The following is a 13146-nucleotide window of genomic DNA, read 5'->3' as shown; positions in this document are numbered from 1 at the left end:
TGTGTGATGTTCTACGATGTTCAGCTTGTCTAGAGCTTTGTATACCATACCTGCCTTGCATGGCCTTTAATTTATGTCTTATGTTTTTCATGTTTTTTTTTTCTGTTGATTCATATATGTTAAGTCGAAAATAAGCGATTCAGACCCTATGTTACATGTAAAACATGTTCTACTTTTAAATAAAGATTCTGCGTCTGTATTTTAGCGCCGAATTGACATCGTAGTGGCACCGTAGGACAATCGTACATGGATCCGGGACCAACCGGAAACGACCGTAGAGTTCTTAATAATGTTGTTATAACTTGTAACTAATCCGTTTGTAAAAGGAATGGATTGGTGTGGCTTGTATATAGTGTTAAATACGGTCTCTGTCACTCAGCTGACGGAGCATGCTTTTTTGGCTCAGGAGGTAGAGCCGTGGCTTATCACGCCGGAGACCCGGGTTTGATTCCTGTTGAGGCACTCGGCAGGTATGTGTTTTCCCCTGTTCTTTCACACATTTCCTCTATCACAGTATTTTGTTTTTCCAATCTCTGCTCTATATCATTCCCCATTCCATTCTTCTTCGTTCTCTTGTGATGATAGCTTTCTTGCGCACTGTGAAATATAGTGGAGTGTATTTTGTTAATATACGGCTTGGTCCCAGATGGAAACATAAAATCAAGTGGAGAATTAAATTTGTAATCGACTAAATCTTGGAGAAATAATGTTAGATTGTATTCAAATGTCCATGATCTCATCAGAGTGTGTGCATACCGTGTATTAAACTGAGATAAAAATAAAATCTGTGTGCTGGTGTACGACGTATCCGTATTTAATGTCACTTACTCTGGATCTTAACTAAACTTATACGGCTAGTGTGGTCAATGAAGTAGAGGACGCTTGTCCTGACGAAACACCTGGTATTATTCCCCTGTACGTCTTAAGGGTCTCCATACAGATCTCTTTGTTTCGATTTTGCCACAATAGTTATAGGCTTTGTACTAAATTTACCTACGGTTTCGTTTTGATATTGGTATTTTCTGTTGTCCTCATCAATGACATGTCATGATACGCAAAGACGATTGTAAATAGTGAATATGTTTGTTTCCGGGATTTATTGACCGACCCCTGACTGAGCATGTCCCTCCTCCAGCCGAAATTGTGCTAATTTTCATGTTTCTACAGGTTATACGTCATTCACGGCGTGGGTGCATCTACAGGTAAAGGGGCGGGTCAGTCATGCATGCTGAACACAAGATCGATCTCAGATATTTGTTTTCATTATTTTTTCTCTTTATTTTAGTATAAATATAAAATTTTAAGCGATGCTAATCAGACACGATTTTATATATCATGTAGTTTTCTTTTATCTACTCTTACCGATTCATCAATGAAGGTAATTGTGTTTACTCCATATCAAATCAAATGTAAGCTTCCATATAAGTAATATATATATCAGTTTATTTCCCCATTACAGTTCGAGAACGCATATTATCAGAATAAGTAGATAAGTACATTGTAATTATATGTTAATGATTCCGCACTTTAGACTAGGTTAAAGTGAAAGTCACTGGCCGACATATCAGTAAGAAATGTGTCACTTGTACAGGCCAAAACAACCAGTAGAAAATCATGTCATCGATATTTTGTTTGTTTGTTTGTTTGCTTCGTTTATCGCCCCGTAAACAGCTGGGTCATTTTGAGGCTGGGTATCCTTGTAGTAGTTGGTGACTACCTCACTGAGCAACATACGGAAGGACCGTCGCCTGCCATCCAGGGCAGTAAGAATAAAGTGTATTGCCCAAGAAAACAACTACAACAGCACAGGCCGGTCCGTTTCTCAGCTTCCCGAGAAACACTTAACTAACACGGGTAGGGAGTGTCAACCCATGCACCAGACCTTCACTTGAGGTTACGTGGCCGGCGCTCTAAACGACTGACCTATCGCGGCCCGCACCTCATCAAAAGGACATCATACTTCTTCTTTATGACAACCTTTGTTTCGTTGTAGAGACATGCGAATGTAATGTAGGACCGGTCTAAAGGTTAAAGCGACTATAACTGCAAAAGACACTGTTGGAATATGTTATCTGGCGTAATATTAAACAAGAGGCCAATGGCCTCGTAGGTCTTTGGCCGTCTTGTTGCCTTAATGGTAAAACTCTTTTGTTTATTTTGTTTAGGACACCTATAAGGCATTAATATGAAGAGGTATTTCCAGCAGAAATTAATAAACCTGTCTGTATTCCCGGCAACAGCATTAAATCCATTATAAAAACAAATTGGACCTATTGGGCTCTATATCTATATTTATGTCAAGTTGCTTGTTTCTTACGCTATCAGTCAAACTTATGGCAAGCCAAGTCGTCATTTATTCAAGGAGCAACGTTGATCCAGGATTTTACCGAAATATATAAGATATCTTATATAATAAATGATATATCTTATATACGTTTCTTTATAAGATATCTTATATAGTATATAAGATATCTCATAAAAGATATAATATATCTTATATAAGATATCAGATATCTTATAAAGAAAATTAAGTGAGATATCTTAAATATTTAATAAGAATATGAGATATCTTATATATTATATAAGATATCTTCTAAAGGAAATTATATCTTACAAAGAACTAGATTTGAATTTGAGAAAATGAACTCTCCTCCACTCGATGAAGGAGCCGAGATGAAGCTGGAACTACATATAATGGTTTGAAACAGATTTATAACTGCCATTTATTACATTTTTACCAGTGAAATATCAAAAATTATTCATTCTATAAAAGTGATATTTTTCACTAGTGAAAAATATCACTTTTGCTGATTTGACCAATCAAATTAATGATTAGAAAATACCAAAATGATTGACCAATCAGAAAGCCCGACATATATGTCAGCACCTGGACAGGGGAAACTACTTTTTTTGTTTACAAATTATCGCTGTAGGCCTAGTTAGCATACGGGGTAGGTTTTTCGTTGATAAAAAATGTAATAAACAGAATATCTACAGCACTTGTGAAAAATATCAAAATATTAGCCACACGAGTGAAATATATTTGGTATTACTGAAGACACTGTGTGGCTAATATTTTGATATTTTTCACAAGTGCGCAGCACTTGTGAAAAATATCAAAATATTAGCCCCACTCGTGAAATATATTTGGTATTACTGAAGACACTGTTAGATATCCTCTATATATGCATGTTTGATCGAACACGACATCTGCTTCTTGCCTAGCCGATCGTGGTCGCGACAGAGGGTTGGTTGTGTATGTTCCGCGTGCCTTCCAACAAAACAGAAGTTACCTTACCAAGGGAGCAGTCATTCTCGAAAGTAAAGGTTTTTAAGATATCTTATAAACTTTAAATAAGATATCTCATAAACACATAAGATATCTTATATAATACATTTGTATATAAGATGTCTTAAATAATTTGGTCAAATACTGGATCAACATTGCTCCGCAAATAAATGACAACTTGGCTTGCCATACAAACTGCCATGGAGCCTGTTCACATGCCAGCCAGAGACCTAAAAATGATAAAAACTTAGACTTTCTCTTATTTACAAAGATTGAAAAATATTTCTCCCCTCCCTGATGTTTTTTTTTATTTATTTTTTTTTTCGCGTTAAATTTATTCATATATTATACCAAAGCTGGTATGTTTATAAATCGTTTCTCTGATCATATCATAAACCCATTTAACTCAAATTATAACTAAACATGCCATAATCTAAATATAATCTCAACTTACCAAGAATTCGTTAGGCTGAGCTGATATTCTCTTTTAAAGTTCAGCTCCGTGTCAGGAGTAATAGATTCTGTCTTTGATTTTTTTTTGTTTAAACCCAAACAGCATTCGTGCATTCAAAACAATATATAATCAGTTTATTAGTTGGTTTGAAGTCCGAATGGTGTTACTCATGCGTAATGCGTCGTGTGGAACACTAAGCGATAACGAGTGTTTAATTAAATGTATGAAAAGCATATTTTTACTGCGATCGCGGACTGAAAAGTGATATGATCATTTTCAGCTCCCCTTCCCGAAAGGTTAAAACGTGTTTAAATCTGTAAACGACTTCTCAATAAACAAGAGGTCAAAGGTCATGATTTGAGGCTGTTCGCGTACTGGGATAAAGGGCTAAAGTTCTATATTAACCAAAAGTTCAAAGGTTTATAGATATAAAAGATATATAACAGTTTAAAAACTTTATTAACAAGAAATACAGATGATACTTAGCGTAGCGGATTCTTACAGAAGTTTGCAAACAAAATTTGTTTCATACCCCGATGAAACTAAAAAAAAATTGACATCAACGCTTATAATTAATTTTTGAAAATGATTTTCTAATCTAAAACATGTACAATTTTACTGGTTTTAAATGGGATTCTTTTTCTCAAATCAATACGCAACGTCAATTGTCGTATTGTGACGTCACATTTTTCGCGCCATTCTCGGAATTTCTTTTATAGAAGAATGAAAAGAATTTTTCGACCAATCACATTTGAGTATTTACCATGAAAACAAAGAAAAATGAATTATATGGGAATGTTACATATATTTACATGATAATTGATCCAATGCTTTATACAAAATGATTTATATTTGTTGTGATAATATCAAAATTTACTAATTCACACATGCATACAAACAGTAAAATATTATTATGAAACTGCAATATCCAACGTAATTCCACATCGATTACTGACTGTTTTGCCAGTAATAATGATTCTCGTCTGTGATAAGACGTGACTGATCCGAATATGAATAAAAGTGTAAAAAAAGAAAAGTGTAAACAATACATGCTTTACCTACACTCATGAATTAAGTCTACTGGAAGCTAAGTTTAAATATTTACCTTTCGACAACTCTCTAACATAATTCACAGCTACAAGTTAGATAAATTAAAAAAAACCAGGGTCTATTGTAGTAGTATTGCTTTATATATTCTAACTACGAAGTTTGTTCATATTCAATGTCATCGGTCGAAGTTGTTATAAATTTCAAATGACTTCCTTTGAATAACCAAATGATTAATCGTTAAGATGTTGGTTTAGAAGCGCACTTGGATGAAAGGCTCATCAGGTTTGCTTACGTGAATGATGTTGGTTAAACCATGAATGTCACAGAGACAAATGTGTTAAAATGTTTTTTTTTTTCAAATTTGTTTCAGAATACAGAAAAGTAAGTGCTATGATATTGGACACGAAACAATTACTGAATGGAAAGAGTAAGGAATTGAGTTTTACATTCCTGAACTGAATTAGTTTTAAAATTCATACGAATTGAATCTTTCAACAACGTTTTTATTTCATAAGTTATAGAACAAGTTAGAGATGCAGTCACTTTATGCCTTTTGTTTTCTGAAGGGTTGAGAGACGAAATTTATTCCCAGCCTAATCCTCAATGTATCCTTAGTCTTTGCAAAAAAAAACATGACAAAGGAGTTTGTATTTTAAGATGTTTGACAAAACAGCAAAGATTGCGGCAACCCTGAGTGTGCATTGAACAGTTTTTGTATGGTATTTATGATATATTTGAATGCCAGAGCTTTGCAAGCAAACAACATAATGTGCGTTAGTATAATTCATATTTAAAATTCATAATTACCGCCTTACCGACAGTCAGCAGATTTTTTGTCAGTCGTTGGAACAGCCGGAATATGGTCGAGTGCTTTTTGGCAAACAAAATAGTACATGTAAAATTTTTAAAAGCTCAATTTTGTTAACCATTTTATTATCAACGTAACGCACAAATGGCATATTTTTTTTATAACAAATAATGTTGACAAAATAATTAGTCGTTAAACTTAGTTATCCTGGATATTGTAGTTCCGGTTTGTGTTGTTTTAATACGCTTATAAGTGTAGCGCATGGTGGATGGCATTTAAACGTACATCAATGCCAGAGCTCTCAAACAGACTATATAGTGACAATGCCAGACAAAGGTAAATATATCGTAATATATACCAATATAGAAAAAGAAGATACAATGTGATTGTTATGGTGTTCCGTTAGGGCCAAATTCGCTATCGTGTTTTCGCTCCTTCACTCCTTCGTATTTAGGTCATAACAGAACACCATAGATTGGCAAGGGACTTCCGTCAATATTCTTAATGTCAATACGACCATGATTCAAACTATGTGTAGTGTCCAAACATTTCTTCATGTCTATATAATTTAGACTGCGATATTTTCCGGAAGTCATCCGTGGATAACTCCAATAAAAAAGTGATGACTCCCTGGTCACTCCCCCCCCCCCCCCCCCCCACCCCCCCACCCCCCACCCCCCCACACTCAGAATTTAAGGTCTTTAACAAAATTCTCAAATACATATACGCCACTTTAGCAAAGATATCAATATCTGATATTTCTCAGTTTACATTAAATATAATTGGTTCGATGAAAACTACATGATAGCAAAATTATGACTAAATGACTAAAGTGTGGTACACTGGTACAAACAGACTGTTTGACCCTGGGTGTTTATAGGACATTCATCCCAACACAAACAAATAAACAACCTCATACTTACAATATTTAATCCAGTATACGGGTGTCAATTTTTGAGTTTTTGCAGAATTTCAGTTGAATTCAGAGTACATACATGTAGCATGGCTTTCACAATAAATTGGCTTTGATACTGTAATTCACGAGTCGAAAAAAAGAAATGTGTTTGTGTAGTTTTTTTAAGTGTTTTATAGAAAACACGAGTTACCAAAAAAAAAAATACAATTACGAACTTAGTAAATGATATAGTATAACAGAATGATAAAAAAACCAATGCAACTCGCAAACACCACGAACTGTGAACTTGATTTTTTGTCGGTGGGGATTCTTTCGTCGTATGGCCATCTCGTATAAAAATGTCCAAGTTTACAGTATTAAGACTGATTAATAAAGTCTTAAATTTGCTGTAACATTGTGCATTTTGGGGTTAAACACTTACGTTTTGAGTAATCATTGCATTGTATGAGAGTTCTATTATATTGCTTCTAATCAAATTGGGAAATATATGTAATATGTTTGCTGTGTTTACATTAAACTTCTCAGGAAGAATGGTTATTGAGTATAGATACAAACAGTGTTATTTAAGGATTGATTGTCAGTTTTGTTGCTTGCATGGACTGATGAAGGGAAGTGAACCTCGTGCAAATGAAGTGAACTGCGAAGCAGTTCATGTACCATTTACGTTAACCAAATTTAAAACTTCGCCACCAGATTGCAAAATGCGGTCGCAACAGTGTGACGTACGTGCGTCACTTTGTAACATTGTTATACTTATCGTACATGTGTGCACAGTAGTGGAACAGCAGACAGTCAACTATTCTCGTCGCCAAGGCAACGCAAAATATAGTGCCATACATGTTTTGATTATAACGATGTTGATACCCTTAGATACGATATTTTCAAGGTAAAATATTCATTTATAACAAATATATATAATATTGTATAATAAAAACTTAGCAATACCCATATAAATACGAATTTAAAGTGCAGTGTTGACAGTATAGTATGTGTGTGATTTGGTCACTCGAGACACCGGGACTCGGTTAAAAAAATGATGTGATGAAGTCTAATAACCGGGATATTCAGAGCTCGAGAAAAAGTGTAACAATGTCGATTTTAGTAGCAGGTTAGCTGGTGATGTACATGGTGTTCTTGAAATATTGGATTTCATTGTCGCACTGGCGTTTTGGGATGTAAATTCTGATAATAGTAAGTAAAGAAACATTGATTTGAAAATTGGCGGTATTCGACGGCCGGAAACTTGTGTCCTCCATATGTTTAGATTGAGTCAAATTACGACAATAATGTGTCGCTGTTCTCGAAATAGCATACCTCTGCTACCAGTTTGTTTTGTGTTGTTAAACAGTGTTTAAATTGAGGTTTATTTTCTGTGACCACTGAAATGGTATTAAGCATGGCATTCGAGATACAGCTAACGTTAACGTTAGACCTACTGCGCTACGTAGGTCATGAACTCGGTGCTATCGAGAGTGTCAGTGTTCTGTCAGATCCTGTTTTCTAAACTGTCTGCATTATACTGCTGCAGGCGCGTAACTGCCTGTACGCAGGTACGCAGGTGAATCCACTCAATTTTTTCAAGAAAACAACTTTTGTTAATTTAAATGGTAAGATGAATACTTTATGAAAAGTAGAATAATAAATGACTCTAATGAATAGCGAGAAACAAGTTAAAATAAACAAAATGAAAATAATCTCTGCCGTATACATATGAACTGTCTGATCAATCTCTACCTGAGTTATCGTTCCTAATACTCACTTGAAAGTGTAAGGAACGATAACTCTGGTAGTGATTGGGCTATGGTAAGACACCATTTCCGGTTTAAACATGGCGCAGACAAAGATTAAAGTTTTCTTCGCGCCAAAGATTCAAACAGAATCGCAGGTTCCTTCTAGGTCTAGCGATGAAATCCCTACAGTGCCTGAGGTGAAGGATGTTTCAACTTCTTTGTATTATAAGTATCCTGACATTGCTGTGGTGGCTACAGGGGCCTGTGATGACCATACCAAAGCACTAATATTGCAAAATGATATGGAATGGACCAAATCATACATCTTTCCGACAAGGTTAGTTAATACAATTTTTCTTGTATGTCGTACGTAGTAATTTTTTTCTATTAGTATTCTATAGAATCAGAGCATAATTTAAACTACACTGACTGCCAGGCTGGTATTTTCCTATCTGTGAACTTGAGCAAGTCTAATATTTATACCTGCTCAAAAATACCTCGATGTAGACCTAACGGAACCAAAATCACGTATAGGCCTACTTCACAATTTATCTCGCACTGTATCCTAAAACACTCCTAACGCCAGCAGTCCACTATTCCATAATTCGAATCAGTGGTGAATCCAGTGCCCTCTAAAAGGACATCCATTTCAGAAAGCTAAAAAATGAAAGTTTCAGGAATTTTCTCTCTACTGTAACTGCCTTAATTATTTAGGACACTGGTATCGAATTAAAAGGGTCTCTATATACTACAGTATACTCTATGTTGTGTTTGTGCTCATTAAGCCTACTTGATATACATATGTATTATAATTATATGTTAAAACAACATTGTCACTCAGACAAACCCATAGCACTAACGTTAACTTATGTTTCTTTCGCACAATGTTTGATTTCACAGATTACCCGTTGCATATATTTACAGAGAAAATGCACCGGGTAATCTAAGAAATCATAGTACGAAAGGAATGTTATGATACGTGGATATTCTACATGTATGTTTGTCTGGGCTCCGTGAGTGTTGTCATTTTAACACTAGTATTGTAACATGTTTGATGTGAATATTAAATTCATTTGACAATCGCATATACCGATGTGGAGAGATACATGTATATCAGGTGTTGACGTACAAGTAGATTGCCACCCCTGCATGAACAAGCAGGATTCATGGTTTATAATCACATGTGTCAGTTTAACATTTTATAACCAACCAAATTTTGCATTGTTTTTAGATATAAGATTCAAATCGGCATGTTTCTGGCCATGAATGCTATCATAATATGAATGTATGCAAACAACATGCAAACAAAAAAGGGAAAACGATTAAAAACGATTCAACTGGGATTGTACAGGTACTAAAGAAACATCGTACACGTATATAAATTATAATCGCCAGGCCGATGTTCGATGTACGTTTAGTAATACATTCACAATTATAAACAAATTTAAGATGTGCTCTTTGACATTACATTGACACCTACAGCGCATAAAGAACACGACACTTGCTGTGCGTTTTTTTTGCAAATCTGTACCAGACTGTACCGTTACGAATCCGCTGTATATAATGGAACGCGCCATACCAGCGGAACCGAATCGAAATATTGTACGTTCTTTTTCTAAGGCTTACCAATTGGATCCAATATAACGGAACTTCGAATCTGAATTGTCCCTTTAAATTAGGGCTGTTACGAGTACCTGAGTACCCGGGTTGGAGAAGTAACCGGGTCCGAAAATGTGTACCCGGGACGGGGTACCTGTCAAAATAGGAAAAATGTTGTCACACGACTGTGTCGATGTAAAACTTCTATTAAAGTAGTACAAAATCCCACTCATTATATCAGCTTGTTAGATATTGTGTTTTTCTAATTAATACAGCTATAAAATTGTCGACTGGTGCATAAAAATTGATACCACAATATCGTTCTTGAAGCATACTCCACTCAATGCCTTGACTCTCCCTCGGTAAGCCTGTCACCCCTCACAACAAACAAGTTAAACGTAAAGAAAGCTAACTTACAACTATATGATTTATGTTTGTCGAGTACCCGGGTACGGGTGGGGTACTAAAATTCGGGTACCATGGGCCAAAATTCAGTACCTGTGACAGCCCTACTTTAAATTGCCGATGAAACAATTTACAATTTTTGCTAGGTTAATAAGAAAAATATCACGTTTTTATATTTGAAGCATAGCTTTCATCGGCGTCGCCATCTTAGGAGAAACTATTTGAGATCCGATTGTGTTCCATTAGACGGTGCCACCAATGTAGTATTACTGGTACGAATTCGCAGAAGGAACGCATGGTCTGTCTTTCTAAATCATTTCATATCCCAGTGAAACGGAAGTGTGTTTCTTTTCCAGAATGGAGTACGGTGTTCGTAGACAGTTCAACGTGGATTGGTTGAAAAATTATAATTGGCTTCGGTATTCAGTGTCCGAAGACTCAGTATACTGTGCACCATGCTTCCTGTTTGGCTCTCGCAATGTCGACGCAAGAGAGAAAACGTTAGTATCAACTGCCGTGACGAAATGGTCAAATTTGGGGAAATACATCAAAAGGCATATCATAAGTAAATGTCATGACGGAGCCTGTAACAGTGCAGATCAGTTCATGAGAATCCATAATGGTAAAGAACCTAGTGTTCTCAGTCAGCTGGATAGCGGTCATGCTGCTCTTGTCAAGAGGAATCGACATTCCCTTCAAGCCATTATTGAAGTCATCATGCTTTGCGGCAGACAGAATATATCCCTCAGGAGCCACGATGACGAAAACAGTAATTTTATGGTGCTCTTGAAAGATCGTGCAGTAAGGGATCCTATTTTGAAGGCACATTTAGAGAGCATATCTTCACCCAAATACACATCCCCGGCAATACAAAATGAAATAATAGGACTGTGTGAACAGGCTATTCGCGAACACATAGTTGAAAAGTGCAACAACGCTGTGTGCTATTCTTTTCTAGCCGACGAAGCAACAGATGCTTCTACAATGGAACAGATCGCCATGGTGGTGCGCTTTTATTCCGAGTCTGATAAGATGGTACGAGAGGATTTCATCGGTTTTGTCACAGCAGAATCAACAACTGGCGAGGCACTTGCGACGAAATTCATTGACGGACAAAGGAATGCTGGATTGAACATTCATAAAATGAGGGGACAGGGATACGATGGGGCTAGTAATATGTCAGGGCGTCACAGGGGTGTCCAGGCTAGGATTAAGGAGGTAGTTCCCGAAGCCATATACATCCACTGTAAAGCACACTCGTTGAATCTGGCAATTGTACATGCATGTAGGGAAGTTCTCGTGCGGAATATGTTTGATACTGTCCAGCAAATTGGCTTTTCTTTCAATTATTCAGCGAAGAGGCTTTTGACATTCCAGGAAACTCTGCAAAACGATGCCGTAGCTAAAGAGGAGATGGAAAAGCGCACCAAACTCCAAAACTTGTGCGAAACCAGATGGGCCAGTAGAGCGGACGCGCTATACACCTTCAAGTCAGCCTTCTCGACAATCGTTGATTCGTTGGAAGTACTTGAGCACGAGGGCGACTCAAAAGCCAGAAGCTACCGCTGTAGTATCCTAAAATTCGACTTCATCATCTCGCTAGTAGCCGTCGAGTTTGTTATCCAAAGCATTCTACCACTCAACAAATTGTTGCAAGGCAAAGAGTGCGATCTGGTGGAAGCCTCGAAGGAAGCCAGCGTGTTGATTGCACAGCTTAGGGCAGAGCGCATGGATGATGATGTTTGGGACGCCCTATACCAAAAGGCAATTGACCTCGCCAGTCCACATGACGTTCGTCCGTCACGACCGCGAATCGGCGGCAGACAAGAACACAGACCTAACCAACCTGCGGAGACAGTCTCTGAGTATTGGAAACGGGCGTTATACATACCATTTATGGATCATCTGACCATGGAATTGCAAGATCGCCTGCTGTCAGCAAATTATCGGTTCCTCGCACAATATCTCATACCGAGCTTACTGGGACAGTTGACAGCAGGACACGTAGATGAGATCTACGAGGGGTATAAGACTGACCTAAGCGGTGACAGGGAATTGTTTCGTAGAGAGATCTCACGATGGAGAACAAAGTGGTCGGTAGCAGATGATCCCAAACCCGTCGACCTTCTCACCACAATCTTGGCAACAAACCGCGAGTTGTACCCAGACATTTTCACATGCTTGGTCATTCTGCTGACGATGCCCGTATCAACTGCTTCGGCAGAAAGATCCTTTAGTGTGATGCGGCGCGTGAAAACGTACCTCAGGTCGACAATGTCGACTACCCGCCTCTCTGGACTAGCCATGTTGCATTCGTACAGACATATGCAATTGGATATCGAAGATATTCTCGATAAGTTTGCTGGGAAAAAAGGCCGGACAATGGATTTTTTTTAAAGATAACTCCTTGTCGCAGAAATAGATCAAACCAGTACATAGACTGTACAGAAAAGTGAAAATAATGTTGTAAAGTCCATTACATCGACGCGAACTATCAGACAGTTTCATATGTAATTCAAATATACAGTCGGAATTATTTCGGAGCACAATCATTAAAAAAACACCAGTAAATAAATAAAGAGATGATGAATCTTTTGAAGAGAGGTGCAACTTTTGGCATTGTATCAAATATACTATATATCAGCTTATTCCTGTTTTCAGTCGAGTGATGTTTTGTCAAAGCGAAGTGTTTTACAATAAAATATAAGTGGATGGTATTCCAGACTTATAATGTAAACTAGAGCGTCAATAATAGAATTAATTACATGTTAAAATACATCTGTGAAATAAAGCAAATTACTCTCTGGAAAGCTTCCTTAATGATCACAAAGTTGCTATAATGATTTTCCGCCTAGGCGGCCCCCAGACCCCTCGCCTAAAATTGAACACTCGCGC

At 37.0% G+C, this 13146-nt stretch overlaps 1 protein-coding gene across 1 annotated transcript; it reads left to right on the top strand.

The window, feature by feature from the left end:
- Nucleotides 1–10608: 10608 nt before the first annotated feature.
- On the top strand, nt 10609–12648 carry LOC117344110 (zinc finger MYM-type protein 1-like). The gene has a single exon (XM_033906758.1). It carries the CDS (start codon nt 10609–10611, stop codon nt 12646–12648), a length of 2040 nt encoding a protein of 679 aa, XP_033762649.1.
- The last annotated feature ends 498 nt before the right edge of the window (nt 12649–13146 follow it).

The sequence above is a fragment of the Pecten maximus genome, chromosome 15 (assembly GCF_902652985.1).
Source record: "Pecten maximus chromosome 15, xPecMax1.1, whole genome shotgun sequence".
NCBI lineage: Eukaryota > Metazoa > Mollusca > Bivalvia > Pectinida > Pectinidae > Pecten > Pecten maximus.
The sequence above is the reverse complement of the archived record's forward strand: the minus strand, read 5'-3'. Positions and strand labels throughout refer to the sequence as shown.